The sequence below is a fragment of the Aquarana catesbeiana genome, linkage group LG05 (assembly GCF_042186555.1).
Source record: "Aquarana catesbeiana isolate 2022-GZ linkage group LG05, ASM4218655v1, whole genome shotgun sequence".
In the NCBI taxonomy this organism is placed as follows: Eukaryota; Metazoa; Chordata; class Amphibia; order Anura; family Ranidae; genus Aquarana; species Aquarana catesbeiana.
The window spans coordinates 205612765-205629030 of NC_133328.1; the positions used below are offsets into that span (position 1 = coordinate 205612765).

General features: G+C 41.5%; 1 protein-coding gene across 5 annotated transcripts in view; it reads left to right on the forward strand.

Moving 5' to 3' along the window:
• Positions 1-16266, forward strand: part of ELMO1 (engulfment and cell motility 1) — a 546685-nt gene that overhangs the window by 240085 nt on the left and 290334 nt on the right. For all 5 annotated transcript variants that reach the window (XM_073630502.1, XM_073630506.1, XM_073630503.1 and 2 more), the window contains one exon: positions 9024-9128. In XM_073630502.1, coding sequence (XP_073486603.1) covers positions 9024-9128 — 105 coding nt within the window. The remainder of the gene's footprint in view (positions 1-9023; positions 9129-16266) is intronic.

Consider the following 16266-nt stretch of genomic DNA (forward strand, 5'->3'; position numbering starts at 1 on the left):
CAGTGTGGCTGATCTGTATAGCTGGATAGGCAGAAATGCAAATCTTTTTGCAGATTTAACAATTGTTTTTAAATGTGTTTCAACTGTATATCTAGCTGTTTACCTTAAGTTTACATCTTTTGGCGATTGAAGGCTTCTGTTTTAAATAGATTGGTATTTTATCAGTTCTTCAAATGCCCCCTTTTACTGCATTCTGCAATACACACCCCATAGAAACACACAATTATCTCCAATTTGAAGCAATTCATAGTTAAATATAACCTGTGTAACATTATTTAGGAATTAATTATTTATACAAATTGATTCACGTAGCCAATGTTTAGTACTCACAGTATGTATATATAATAATATTGTGAATATTTCAATTTAATAAATTAGCAAATGCAACTTGTGAAAGTGATGCATAGTAAAGCACTTTTTATAGTGATTTTGTTCACTATAATAAGTTAATATAGTTGCAGACTCAGCTATCATTAGAAACATCCTTAGAAAATTAATGAAAAAGATATTGTGTGTGTGTGTACTAAAATATTTGTAGGTAGTTTCTTAATTTACTGTGTAAAAGGCATTGGATAGCTACTTAATAATGAATGATGGTCCATTGTGTGGACCCTGGAGACCATGCTTTGCTGTGTTAGGGAATGGATGACATTCAGAACTGATTTTTGACAGCTGCTGTTTATGTCTCCCAGGCTGGATGATTAATCTAGATGGATGACAAATTCTCAGCTGGAGTAGTCGCAGATCCAGGCTGATTATACATTTGCTAGCTTTTGTTTGGATGGATGTAATTTAGCGTATGATTTTCATTTAAGATCACATTTCCAAGACTCTGACCTTTTTTTTAGAGATGTCAATGTCAATGTCAACCTTTAGATCAGTTTAAAAAATGTTCATTCATACATCAACTAGGAAAATTTAAGTACTGATATATATTTTTAAAGCTTTTACGGGTATCTATAATATAGATATACAGTACTTCATGTTTTGGATTAGTTCCTTTAGTGCTGGGTTGTCTGGTTTTTATATAATAAGACTCTTGAGTTAACTTTGGACACCAGATTTGGGCAATAGCGGTCCAACAGAAAGACTGTCCCAAGTACAGGAACTAGGCACTTGTAAACACTTATAATTCATCTCTGTGTTATGTAGACACTCTTAGCGCCAGGTTTAAATTTGGGGGAACACGAGCATTTATGAAATTCCAACCCAACTGGCGCTCCCGGCTCCTCCTCTTCTCGAGTGCCCTGTCAGAGAAGCATTCTCCTTCATGGACACCGTGCCAGGCGCGCTCCCGTGTCCTGCTTCTGCGTCTGTTGACACAGAAAGCGGGACTCAGCCCCACATCATTGGATTTGATTGACAGTAGCGGGAGCCAATGGCTGTGCTGCTATCAATCTATCCAATCAGGACACAAGGCATCGGCCAGGACTGGTGTGCTCATTCACATCGTGGGAAACACAGGGCTTAGGTAAGTATAATGGGGGGCTCGGGGGGGCTGCTGAGTGACAGAAGGTTTTTTACCTTTAATGCATAGAATGCATTAAGGTGAAAAAAACACGAGGGTTTACAACTCCTTTAAATACACGCAATAAAGGAAAAAAATAAATAAAAGGAGTTTAAAGAAGGGTTGACGAGCTGAATATACAGTATTAACTTGAGATTTTCTGATGGTAAATCTCAGTAAATCAGTAGTGTCTTTTATAGGACAATTTTTTTTTTTTGTTTTGATCTGAGTTAAGAAGGTTCACAACCTCATTCAGGTTTTCTTTGCTGTATGTATTCCAAGATTCACCCACTCTGTTCATCCTGATGACCCTTGTCACTGGGACTAAAAGTTATGTGAAGTCTCATTGAAACAGGAGCAGAGATAGAGTATTCCAAGGTAAAAAAGAAGAAAAGAAAAAAAAAATAGGACTCCCCATCCTTGAGGGCAGCAAGGCCTTTTGTCATTGCATGATTGTCTGGGTATCCACTTGTGCGCAGGAGCATTTTTTCTCTGCTATAGAATATTCCAATGGAGACATTCAGGGTTGTTCCACTCACTTAAGGGATTTCTTGCTTCTTTTTGTGTCTCCATGCTGCTTTTTTTATGAGAATAATGTCAGAATCAACTATATTCTGATTGCACTTCAACTCATAAGCTATTGGTTGCTTTTGTGCAGCTCCTTTTTTATCTATAGGCTTTAGTGTATGTCGTAGACATTTCCTTTTTGTTCCTCTTCCCATGTACCAGTGGTTTGGCTATGATCCCATTAATTGTCAGATGAAGAAAGCCATGTAAACTGTAGCAAATCAGTTTCCCAAAGAATGAACCATGCATTTCTTATCAATATGTTAACCTCTAGAAATTTCTTTGGATTTTTTTTTATATTTTCATTTTATAATCCCTTTACTTGTCATTAATTAAAAACATCAAGAAAATATTCAGTTTAGTAACACCTGAGCAGCTTTATGCAGTACTAACCGAGAATCTCAGTAAATGTCCCTGCTCTATTTTATAGCCTTTTAAACATTCCACTGCTTTTATTAGTCATCATATTTTTATATAGTGTTTTTTTTTGCATGTTATTTATAGACTTGTCATAGTACTTTTACAAGATATACTAATTCTGTAAAGTATTTTCTATTGTAATTAATTGAACATAGGACTACACAAATACCATTTGACTTATTAATATATGTATGCATAGCTTTGGAAAATGACCCGTATCATGCTGCCCAGAGCTTTTAAAAGCAAAAAATAATCATGAATAGGAAGGCATGTGCTTAGAAATTAAATTGAGAATTCTTCCTCATCTTGCTCAATATTCTGGAAATAATCATCTATCACCTTTATTATTCTGAACTGGGATTGACCTGTACCATTTCTGAGCTACATTTGCTACTGTGTATGCTATGTGTTTGAGAGATCTTGAAGGTATAACAAAGGATATATAATTAGAATCTACAATCTATTCAAACACAATATAGTTTTGGGAGATTACTTATAATCAATAACAGTAAATTTGTCATAAAACATTTGTTTTTATATTGATAAAGCTAGATAGAATAAAAAACAATATATGTCTATCAAGATCAGCTTTTTTTTTTTATTAGGTTCCATGCTATTACTTCTCTTTGTAACTCTTTTATTTGCTAGCCAAATGTACCTGGGTTCAATTTGGGGGTGTGGGGGGTGGGGTGGTATGACGAACTGTGCTAAGGTTCTGAATATTAATCTGAACCCAAAACAAAAAGTAAGAAAAAAAATTACCAGACTTTGACTACCAACCCCTCACTGACAAAAAGAAACAAATGAAATGGCATTACGCGGAATCTGAACCTATTTGGAGTCAATGGGAGCTGAAACTTTAAAATCAATTCTACTCATTTTCAAGGATGATAGATAAGACATTGTCAAAGGGCATTGGTAGCTGGGAACTGCCCTGAGGGACATGTCCAAATGCAAAAAAAAACAAAACATTTTTTGTTTGGCAGGGAGCAACAATTTTAATAATGCTTGAATTAGGACATAAAAAATACAAAATTACTTTAAATACTGATGAATACAACCTGTTAGAGCAAAAATGACATTCACTAAATAAAAATAATCTTATCCTTGATGAGGGTCTGGTGTAGATGTTAATGGGGCGGGCCCCCACGCAAAAAATAACTCATTCTTGAAAACAAAAATGAACAGCAAATAATTATACCACAAACTTTGACAAGTCCTTTATTAGAAAAAAAGAAAAAGAATAGTCCCATTATGTAAATCAATCATCACTTCTATCATCTAGGGATGCAGATCCTCATTAATCACAAAGGATCTAACTGAAAAAAATGACAGACAAATGATGTAGAAATGTTGTATGCAAAACCAATATACAGTAAATATTCACTTTTATGATTATCTGTACTAGTACAAGCAACTGGAATTTGATTGCTGGCTATTAATAGTCACATTTCTTTCAAGTATTTAATCAAACATATCTGTGATTAGTGGTGATAATATGACAACATCTCCATTTAAAGACAGCCATAGATGGATTGAAATTTGTCCGGCTTATCAGGAACCAGATGAATTTTAATCTGTCTATGGGCAGGCTTCTTGTACTAAAGTCAACTCATTGATCGACTTCAATACAACCAGCCTTTCAGGTTCTTTCGCTCAATCACTGCCGGGTGCTATAGCCACCGGCAGTGATCATTGTACTCTGCTCGTGGGGAAGGCTTCATGCACTCCCTGCTGGCAGAACACAATAACGCTGCAGGAGGAATTTCCCCATCAACACTGGCTGCGTTGATGAGGGAATCAAGCAATTTTCCTTCCTTCAACCTATGGTTGAGGGAAAGAAAATTGTATAACATATGGCCTGCCTTGCTCTTCTAGGAGCTTCATGGTTTAAATTGACATTCAAGGTTTGGTTTTTATTTTTTTTTTTAAATAACAAACATGTTATACTTAACTGCTCTATGCTGTCATTTTGCACAGAGCAGCCCTGATCCTTCTCTTCTCCATGCTCCTGGCCTCTCAATCCTGCCTAGTGCCCCCATAGCACCCAAATAGGCTCACTCCAAAGCCACTGCTCTGTGTGTCCATTCACATGGAGCATGGCTCATCCTCTCCCCTGTTCTCTCCTCACTGGCTTACTGCCCACTGGCTTACCAATGGCTACCGCTGCTGTCTCAGCCAATGAGGAGCCAAATCAAGATGGGGCTCAGGTACATTTTAGGGGGAGCTGAGGGCACTGCTGCACACAGAAGATGTTTTACCTTCATGCATAGAGTGCATGAAGGTAAAAAAACTTGAGCCTTTACATCCATTTTAACCGTTTCACGTTAAAAAAAAATGCTAGACGTGTTATCTTTTACTTTGTTATCTAGTTTGTTTGCATTTTCACATTTGCTTATTTTCCTCGTTTGTAATCATTTTATAATCTAAGACTATTTGGTTTTTACTTCAAGCAATTTGCATAATAATTGCAAAAAGTAATTTATAGCAGCTGTACTATGTTTATTATTCTGAGCTGGGATACATTTAGTTTTCAGATTTAATGAAAAACTGTGTCAGCAGACTAGGACGGCCACAGAAAGTTTTAATTAACGGAGCAGTATCATCATTTACTCTGAGATGTATTTACAAAACAGTATTTTATTGATAGTTTACTAGGGATAGAATTTAGAGGAGTTCTATAGTCACAGCATATACCTTTACTTCATAACGCTAGCATCGTAATGGCAATGCAAATCGTAGTTATTTTTGACATTTCAATATAAGCTTAATTGCAAAATCTCTTATCACATTGTTAGTGACACCTGTCTGTTGGCCATCTCTTACCACAATTTCCTGGATTCCCTGAATGCTTTCCAACTTCTCCACTGTTGTTTGCTTTTGATTTCTAAGGATTTACATATCCCCTGGTAACAAGGAACATACTGTATGATTTTAGATTTTAACTATAGAAGTTGATCATAGATAGACGCTTTTAAATGGGCTTAAATTATTTCCTTCCTGACTTTTTTTTTCTTTCAAGGCAGGTTGTCCATACACGGGTATATTGAGCTTCTGAATGCAATTTGGCCTCAAAAGAGGATCACCTGCTCTGTAATAACAGGGTAGTCCACAGTGATAGCAAGATCAAATCATGCAAAAGGTTATACATTAAGCATCTAGTTCATGCAGAGGACAAATGGTCAGTCAACATCTAGTTGCACTTCTTCAGGTCTTAAATATTGGATATGGCCTAATTATCTGCAGATTAATGCCCCGTACACACGGTCGGACTTTGTTCGGACATTCCGACAACAAAATCCTAGGATTTTTTTCCGACGGATGTTGGCTCAAACTTGTTTTGCATACACACGGTCACACAAAGTTGTCGGAAAATCCGATCGTTCTAAACGCGGTGACGTAAAACACGTACGCCGGGACTATAAACGGGGCAGTGGCCAATAGCTTTCATCTCTTTATTTATTCTGAGCATGCGTGGCACTTTGTCCGTCGGATTTGTGTACACACGATCGGAATTTCCGACAACGGATTTTGTTGTCGGAAAATTTTATCTCCTGCTCTCCAACTTTGTGTGTCGGAAAATCCGATGGAAAATGTCCGATCGGACAATGTCCATCGGAAAATCCGACCGTGTGTACGGGGCATAAGACTTAGATTACCAATTTGGTTCAGTTATTGGTCAAATATAGATTTTTCAACCAGTGGTGTAGTGGTTAAAGAATCATTCTTTTATGAATAATAATAGGGGAAATATGTGTTTAAGTTTTTGTGTTTTAGATGAAGAGAAGAAGAAAACCAACCACTATTAACAGGGAATAATTAGGAGAAAGAGAAAGATGGAAACCACCCAGGACTAGGGGAACCCCTCACTCTGTGTCACATCCCAATTAATAATGCACCGAAGAAAGTAAGCCCCAGGGGATAATACGGACACAGAGGAATAGACAGATAGGGATACACCTCAAGTACGTAAAAATATTCACTTTATTATTACAAAATAATTTAAAGTGAATATTTTTACGTAATTGAGGTATATCCCTATCTGTCTATTCCTCGGTGTCCGTATTATCCCCTGGGGCTTACTTTCTTCGAACCACTATTAACATGCCAGTTTATACTCCACCAGCTTGGAGCATCACCTATAAAGCAACCAGTGCTCTGACTATCTTAGGCAGCACAGCCAATATTCGTTTCTTTAGGGCCAATGTCTACAGCCTTTGAGCTGCAAATGCAGTTGAGTTTTGATATCAGTTTAAAAAGCTGCTGAGGTCATTCAGAATTGATTAACGGCTCATTTGGCCTGCAGTCCTTCACTGATCTGCCTCAAGCTGATTTTGCATTCCAATAGACTTGTAAGGGGAGAGAAGCCATTCTGACAAAGAAAGGCCCATATTTACTGGCCTTTACTGTATTTGACTCCCTTTTCTGTTAGGTGTGGTGTATGTACTTTTTTGTCATTAGCAACTTTGGATTGTCATTATATAACTAACCATAAACTGTAAGGCCGGCCATGCACTGAGCAAATTTCTTTACTGCAGGGAAGAAGTTTACTTGATTTCCCCCATCAACACAGTGTTGATGCAGGAATCCCTCCTGCTGGGCCATTATCTTCTCCCAGTGGGGGGGGGGGGGTAAAATGTCCCCACCGGGAGAAGACTGTAATTATTGCTAGCGGCTATAGCAGCTACTAACGATACTCAAAGGTAAAACCCAGCATGCTGGTTGTACCTAGGGATGAGCCCGATGGAACATTGGGTGTTTACCTGTTTGCCAAATACCAAACATTATGGGGCGTTCGTGAGAAATTCGAGTGCCCATGCAACGCACCATAATGAACGGCGAGACCGTCAATGCACTGTGAGATCGCAACATGACATGATTACATGTTACATGACGTCAAAAGGGGGCGGGGTCACCCCTTTACGTCACTGGGTGGCCCCGCCCTCAGCTATATAACAGCTGTCAATGCAGAAAGCCTGCAGTCAGCGGGAGCCTCCCAAATTGTCTACTGTCATTTTTAGAATCTTGACACTTTTTTTGGTGAATGTGTAGGGGTACAATGTACCAAATACCCATTCACATGGGGGGGCAGGATGTGGGGTTCCCCTTGTTAAAGTGGGGCTTCCAGATTCTGATAAGCCCCCTGCCCACAGACCCCCACAACCACCGGGCAAGGGTTGTGGGGATGAGGCCCTTGTCCCCATCAACATGGGGACAAAGTGTTTTGGAGGGACCCCAGAACACCCTACCCATGTTGGGGGCTTGTGGTCTGGTATGGTTCAGGAGGGGGGACGCTCTCTCGTCCCCCTTTTCCTGTGGGCCTGCCAGGTTGTGTGCTCGGATAAGGGCCTGGTATGGATTTTGGGGGGGACCCCTATGCCATTTAAAAAAAAAAAAATTGATGCAGTGTTCCCCTTAATATTCATACCAGAAAAAATGCCTGGTAATGGACTGGGGGGGGGGATCCATGCCGTTTTTTGCAATGATTTTTATCTATATTGCCGGGATCCAACAATTCATTACAGCCGCGAGCAGTTTTAAATTACATTTTTTCCTTTAGGAAAGTCATTTTGCTGTGGTACTGTTCTAAACACGGGAAAGATGCGCTACGTTACAGGCATACTAAGGACACACCCCTAGCACGATATTTAAAGGAATATTTCATTTTTATTGTTTCACTTTAAGTATTAATAAAATATTAAAATCACTCCTCCTGAAAAAACTGCATTTTTTAAAAACAATTTTTTGCATTGATACTTGTCCCCTGGGGCAGGACCCGGGTCCCCAAAAACTTTTTATGGCAATAACATGCATATAAGTCTTTAAAATGAGCACTTTTGATTTCTCATGTTAACAGTGTTCGCACAAATTTTTTTCTCCCCACACGGCCACTGCTGCAAAGTCTCTAGGCAGATATTGTCTTCTGTTCATGTGTGGAAATTCTCCATTAATTCTTACAGGGAGTCTGTCTGTTAAGCTCCCCAATAGTGGAGAGCCTTTTTGGGGATGGTAATAGACTTGCACGAACGTTGCCAGATAATGCCTGGCAGGGAGACTTTAAGTAGTTGTTGCGCACTATTATGCTTCTACTATATCATGCCTAGTGTACATCTAGCAGGAGCTTGAACAGGTAGGTAAAAAACTTTAGGGGTGTTTGGGAGGTGAGACAGGTTAAAGTGGTGACTAGAAACTGCAGTGTCAAATTAAAGTTATAACCAAGTCCATTAAAATGTTTCAACTTTAATTGCAGCCTTAGTAGCAGGGATGAGTGTCAAAAATTGTTGGTTTTGCCTTCCAGTTGATTCCACTGTATTTCACATGTAAATGTTCTTAGTGAAAACGCTCATCACCAGAAGATTAAGTGAATGTCCATGGGAGGTGAAGTGTTGCCAATAGCTAAATCAATTTTGCAAGGTTTCTCAGCTCATCCCTACCCAGCTGAAACTGTACATTTAAATTAGAATTTCTAGTAACTTTGTCTGATCAAATAGTTATCTTAATAATCATATGTCTGCCTTATTGTTTGCAGAACAATGTCAACCCAGCATTAGATTTTACCCATACTCCTCCAGGAATGCTGGCTCTCGACAATATGTTGTACTTCGCTAAACACCACCAAGATGCCTACATACGGGTAAGGTCTTTTTCTGTAACATTTTATGTAGTTAGCTGCTTCTTAGAACTGCATTCTAAATAAACCAGATTTATATGTGTGTGTGTGTGTGCCATATGGACACTGGACTTCATACTTCTGCTTTTATCTTGGAGACAGGGATTGATGTAAATGTCATAATGAGCTGAAGTTCAAAACATTATGACTAGAGTTGGACTGAACAGTCCCTGGTTCGTTTTGCTCCAGAACTCTCAAACATCGCAAAATTTCGATCTCCAAAACTCGAACTTCGAGCCCTAGTAAAGTCTATGGGATTGAACTTGAAAAATCAAAAGTGCCCATTTTGAAGGCTTTTATGCAAGTTATTGGCCATAAAAAGAGTATGGGGGCCTGGGTACTGCCCTGTATCAATGCAAAAAGATTGTTTTTACAGGAGCAGTGATTTTATTGATGCTTAAAGTGAAACAATACAAAATTAGAATTCCTTTAAAGCGGAGTTCCACCCATTTAAAAGTCAGCAGCTACAAAAAGTGTAGCTGCTGACTTTTAATAATCGGACACTCACCTGTCCCACAGTCCAGCAATGCGGGCGAACGAAGCCCCGCTTCTCTCCCTCTCCTCTCTGCGGTGCCGGCATTGTAACTGTTGGCGCCCGGCTGTGGCTTCACAGACGGGCATGCACTGTGCATGCGCGAGCCACGCTGTGCGCTGTGAATGGCCGGGCAATCTTCTGGGACCTGTGACGTGTTCCAAAAGATTGCAGGGAGGGAGGGGGGATAGGTGAACTTCCTTCCGGGGGCCCGGGAGCAAGTGGGAGCTGGATGCCTCTAAAAAGAGGGTATCCACCCCCCAAAAAATGACATGCCAAATGGGGTCACCATCACTTAAAGCGGAACATCCATTTTTGGGTGGAACTCCGCTTTAAATATAGTGACTGGGGTGTCCCCTTAGTCTGCCTGTAAAGTGGTGCATTTGTACCATACCAATCTGAACCATTCCAGGCCACATGCCCTCAACATTGGGAAGGTGCTTTGGCAGAGCCCCACCAAACCTGAAAGCACCTTGTCTCCATGTTGATGGAGACAAGGTCGTCTTCCTGACAACCCTGGGCTGTGATTGTGATGGTCTGCGGGCAGGGGGCTTATCAGAAACTTGAAGCCCCCTTTCACAGGGAGAGGCCGGGATCTGAGGGCCCCCTTATGTGAATGAGTATGGGGTACATAGTACCCCTACCCAGTCACCAAAAAAGTGTCAAAAAGAAATATAAACACACAGAGTTTTTGACCATTCCTTTATTAAAACAAAAAAAAACAATGCCTCCGATGTAGATCCATCATCAATCTTGATGATGCCGCCACCACCAGACCCGAAAAAAGAAAAAGCTTTGCCCACAACAAAGGCTAAATGGCCGACTGCAGGCTCCGCCATTTGACAGTTCTTCCATGGGTAAAGGGCAACGTCATCTGGAGGCACTGTCCCCATGTGACATCACTGACCGCTGCATGCTGGGTCGGTGACATCACAAGGGGGTGGTACCACCAGGTGACATCGCCAGGTGGCCCCTACCCTTACCTATATAAGAACTGTCAAACAGCGGAGCCTGCAGTCGGCGGTTTAGCCTTTGTTGCAGGCCGAGTTTTTACATTTTTTTTCTGGGTCCAGCGGTGGCGTTGTCGTCCTGATTGATGATGGATCAACATGGGGGAACAAAAACTGAGTGTGTTTTTTATTTCTTTTTGACACTTTTTTGGTGACTGGGTAGGGGTACTATGTACCCCATATTCATTCACATGGAGGGGGTCTGGGATCTGAGGGCCCCCTTGGTAATTCCAGATTCTGAGGGCCTGCAGACCCTCACAACCACAGCCCAGGGTTGTTGGGCAGAGGCCCTTGTTGTCATCAAATTTTTCTATTGCAGTGGTTTTTTTTTTTGGTTTTTTTCATTCAGTTGTCAGCGGGGAAGCCCGTTTTACAGCTGATGACTCATCCGTCAGCTATTCACTGTGCCCTGATTAGGCAAAGCTTTGCCTATTTAGGAATTGCAATGCACTATGCAGCGTGCAGTGGCGCTCTGTGGGTGGACATCACGCTGAGCGCACTGCAAATTTGGGTGTTCGCTGAACGGGCGAACAGGCGATGTTTGGGCTGAACTTTTGCTGAACTGTTCCCCCAACTCTAATTGTGACATTACATCATTGTCCCCAAAGCAGTCCACATATTACATCGGTTTCCTTCTCGGAGTCCCTGGTTGCATCAGGAGTCCCCCCTTACATCAAAGTCAATATCTTAGTCCCCTGTACATTAAGGTCCCAGGCTTTATAGCTGCTTTCAGCACACCTATTGGCAGTGTCCACTTTTGCAGCATGAAACCTTGTTGACCTCTGCTCCTAGAGTCTGTTCTGTCTTTGCAATTCCCTTTAGCCATTGGGTGTGGTTGAGCCCTCTACCCTCACAGCTGAAGTGTTTACTACAGTCATTCAAAACTTTATAGCTCAGATCACCCAGTTGTTTGCTGACTTTGACTGCAGAGGTCACAAGTGTACTCCTGTGTCTTTCTATATCTACTTCAGATTTAACTCTTGCAAGATAACTAATCCAACAGCTCAGATCCAACCTCATTTCTTTCCTCATTCAATCTCAGCACTGGTCCAATCGTATCCACGGCTTCAGCCCCAAAGAAGGGGGGCGCCATTCCCCCCTGAACTTATTGACTTTCCTTGAGTCCTGGGCACCCTGTCTGTGCAGCTAACTTGGTCATCAGAGGAATCCCCTCTCCTGATTAACATTCTGGAGTTTCGGATCATTTGGCTGCCTCTGTTGGAAGGTCACTTCATGGTCGCTAGCTTTAGCAGCATGGGTTTTGAAGCCCAGGTTATGAGACACCAGGGTAATCCCAGAATCTTTGATTCCTATGATGCTATAAATAAAGAAGGCTACTTCCTGCAGGGTCTATCATTAGATGTGGATGGCATACTGGACTTGATGCATTTCTTGGGGTTCCCATCCTAGGAGTTTCTCCGTGGGACAAATCTCTCCTTCTTCCAGCTGGGTCTGAACCAGTATTTGGCTCCCAGCATTAAGGGACAGGTTTCTGCCTCTCTATCCTATTCAGAGACTGTTGGCCTCTCACGAAGACCTTTGTATAGGGGTCGCTTATGTAGCTCATCGTCTGTAACTCTGTGGGATCTAAATATGGTCTCTGCTTCAAAAACTGCCATTTGAAACCATTAGAGATATTATGATTATTATTATAATACAGGATTTATATAGTGCCAACATTTTGCGCAACATTTTACAACTTGAGGGCAGACAGTACAGTTACAATACAATTCAATATAGGAAGAATCGGAGGGCCCTGCTCATTGGAGCTTACAGTCTAGGAGATTCCTTTATCTACATAACTCAAGAGGGGTTTTTCCTTGTAGCCATTATTCTTACAAGGTGTGTGTCTGGACTGGCGGCCTTATTCTGAAAGGAATCCTTTCTGGTTTTTGCAGAACCAGTCAGCTACCAGCTCTATAGAAGGGACGGACTGCACCTAAATGAGAGGGATGCAGATCTGCTGGGAGTGAAGATGGCCAAAAGGTTAGAGGGGCTTTTAAACTAGGCGACGGGGGGGAGGGTCCAGAGGTAGAGATAGTCAGCACGTAACAAATTCCAGAGGGTAGTATTGGGGGCATTAGTGGTAGGTTGACTAAAGCACCTCAACCCGAGGTAAGTACAGTAACAAGTCCTATTTTCAACCTCAGAACACCCAATAAGGAGATAGTATGCAACCGATCTAAACTAAGTGGCATGTTCACCAATGCCAGGAGTCTGGTGGACAAGATGGGAGAACTAGAGCTACTGTTGTACGAGGAGGATTTCGATTTTGTAGGAATTTCAGAGACTTGGTTCAACAGCTCTCATGATTGGCTGGCAATCATTCAAGGGTATTCCCTATATCACAGGGATAGAGAGGGTAAAAAAGGGGGAGGGGTATGCCTGTATGTCAAAAATGATGTACAAGTAAATGTGAGAGACAACATCACTAAGGGAGCAAGGAAGGAGGTGGAATCCTTATGGGTAGAGCTACAAACGGAGGAAACTAAGGGGAAAGTAATACTGGGACTATGCTATAGGCCCCCTAACCAGGGGGAGGAGGTGGAGACGGACCTCCTATCACAATTTGAATTAAAAAAAGCTAAAGGAGCTAAAAAAAAAGTCCTGGGTGACTTAACTCCAACGTAAGAATGCATATAAAAGCAAAGGAGAAGGCCTTCAAAAAATACAAGGCTGGAGTGATGGCAAAGGTATTGAATTTATTCTTCTCCTCTGTCTTCACGAGGGAATCGGGGGGCTTCAGTAACAAAAACTGTGATGTTTATCCTCATGACATGTCACAGGAAGCTCCCTAATGGCTAACAGAGGACAGAATTATAAATAGACTTGAAAAACGTAACATTAATAAGTCTCCGGGACCAGATGGATTGCACCCAAGGGTCCTTGAGGAACTCTGTCAAGTAATTGCCAGACCATTGTTCCTAATTTTTAGGAACAGTCTACTGATTGGAATGGTACCAGCTGATTGGAGAAAAGCCAATGTAACACCAATATTTAAAAAAGGACCAAGATATATCACTGGGAACTACAGACCAGTTAGCCTAACATCAATAGTATGCAAGCTCTTGGAGGGGATGATAAGGGACTATATACAAGATTTTAGTAATGAAAACGGTATCATTAGCAGTAATGGATTCATGAAGATTCGTTCTTGCCAAACCAATCCTGCCATCTAGATAAAGGAAGGCCCGTAGACGTGGTGTATCTGGATTTTGCAAAAGCATTTGATGCAGTTCCCCATAAACGTTTGCTGTACAAACTAAGGTCTATCGGCATGGACCATAAGTGAGTACATGGATTGAAAATTGGCTACAGGGGCGAGTTCACAGGGTAGTGATAAATGGGGAGTACTCGGAATGGTCCGGGGTGGAAAGTGGGGTCCCCCAGGGCTCTGTCCTTGGACCAACCCTTTTTAATTTATTCATAAATGACCTGGAGGATGGGATAAACAGCTCAATCTCTGTATTTGCGGACGATACTAAGCTAAGCAGGGCAATAACTTCTCCACAGAATGTGGAAACCTTGCAAGAAGATCTGAACAAATTTAATGGGATGGGCAACTACATGGCAAATGAGGTTTAATGTAGAAACATGTAAAATAATACATTTGGGTGGAAAAAATATTAGTGCAATCTACCAACTGGGGGAGAGCCTCTGGGAAATCTAGGATGGAAAAGGACCTGGGGGTCTTAGTAAATTACAGGCTCAGCAATGGCATGCAATGCCAAGCTGCTGCAAGCAAAGCAAACAGAATATTAGCATGCATTAAAAAGGGGATTAACTCCAGATATAAAAAGAGAATTCTCCCACTCTACAAGACTGTGGTCCGGCCGTACCTGGAGTATGCCGTCCAGTTCTGGGCACCAGTCCTCAGGAAGGATGTACTGGAACTGGAGAGAGTCCAGAGAAGGGCAACAAAACTAATAATGGGACTGGAGGACATTAGTTATGAGGAAAGGTTACGAGCATTGAACTTATTCTCTCTGGAGAAGAGACGCTTGAGAGGGGATATGATTTCAATCTACAAATACCGTACTGGTGACCCCACAATAGGGATAAAACTTTTCTGCAAAAGGGAATTTAATAAGACATGCGGCCATTTTCTAAAATTAGAAGAAAATCGGTTTTACCCGAAAACTACGTAGAGGGTTCTATACTGTAATGCCCCGTACACACGGTCGGATTTTCCGACGGAAAATGTGTGATAGGACCTTGTTGTCGGAAATTCCGACCGTGTGTAGGCTCCATCACACATTTTCCATCGGATTTTCCGACACACAAAGTTTGAGAGCAGGCTATAAAATTTTCCGACAACAAAATCCGTTGTCGGAAATTCCGATCGTGTGTACACAAATCCGACGGACAAAGTGCCACGCATGCTCAGAATAAATAAAGAGATGAAAGCTATTGGCCACTGCCCCGTTTATAGTCCCAACGTACTTGTTTTACGTCACCGCGTTTAGAACGATCGGATTTTCCGACAACTTTGTGTGACCGTGTGTATGCAAGACAAGTTTAAGCCAACATCCGTCAGAAAAAATCCTAGGATTTTGTTGTCGGAATGTCCGAACAAAGTCCGACCGTGTGTACGGGGCATATGAGTGGTAAGGATGTGGAATTCTCTTCCACAGGCAGTGGTTTCAGCAAGGAGCATCAATAATTTCAAAAAACGATTAGATAAGCACCTGAACAACCACAACATACAGGTATATACAATGTAATACTGACATAAAATCACACACACATAGGTTGGACTTGATGGTGTCTTTTTTCAACCTCGTCTACTATGTAACTGTAAGGGCAAGGTGGTGTTAAGGCTCTGGGCTTCCTCCTTGCCTGTGGTAGTATTTGCCTGTTATTTTAACCAGGACATTGTCCTCCCATCCCTCTGTCTAGCTCCAGTTTACCAAAAGGAAACTTGCCTACATTGTCTGCATGTTGTGTGGGCTGAAGAAGTCCTATCTCTTATGCCGCATACACACGATCGGAATTTCCGTCAGAAAAAACTTGGATGGTTTTTCAGACAGAATTCCGCTGAAGCTTTCTTTGCATACACACAGTCACACAAAAGTTCTCTGACCTTTCGACTGTCAAGAACACGGTGACGTACAACACTATGACGAGCTGAGGAAATGAAGTTCAATGCTTTCAAGCATGCGTCAAATTCTTTCCGAGCATGCGTCATTTTTTGCGCATCCGAATTGCATACAGATGATCGCATTTTCGGATAGGAACGGATAGAGAACATGCTTTTGCTGGCTGGAATTTCGCCAGCAAAAGACCGATAGAGCATACACACGGTCACATTTTCTGACAAAAAGCTCTCATCTGAGTTTTGCTGGCGGCATTTCCGATCGTGTGTACGCGGCATTAGCCACTGCTTCTTTCAGAGAAACTCATTCCCCTTTTTTTTTCATCCCATCCCCAAAATGATGCACATCTCCAGGTGGCTCAGACAAACCATCATTCAAACCTACTGTATAGTCTCATAGATTGGGTTTCACCCTTAAAGACGCACTCTTCTAGATCTGTTAATGCTTCTTGGGCTTTTCAACAA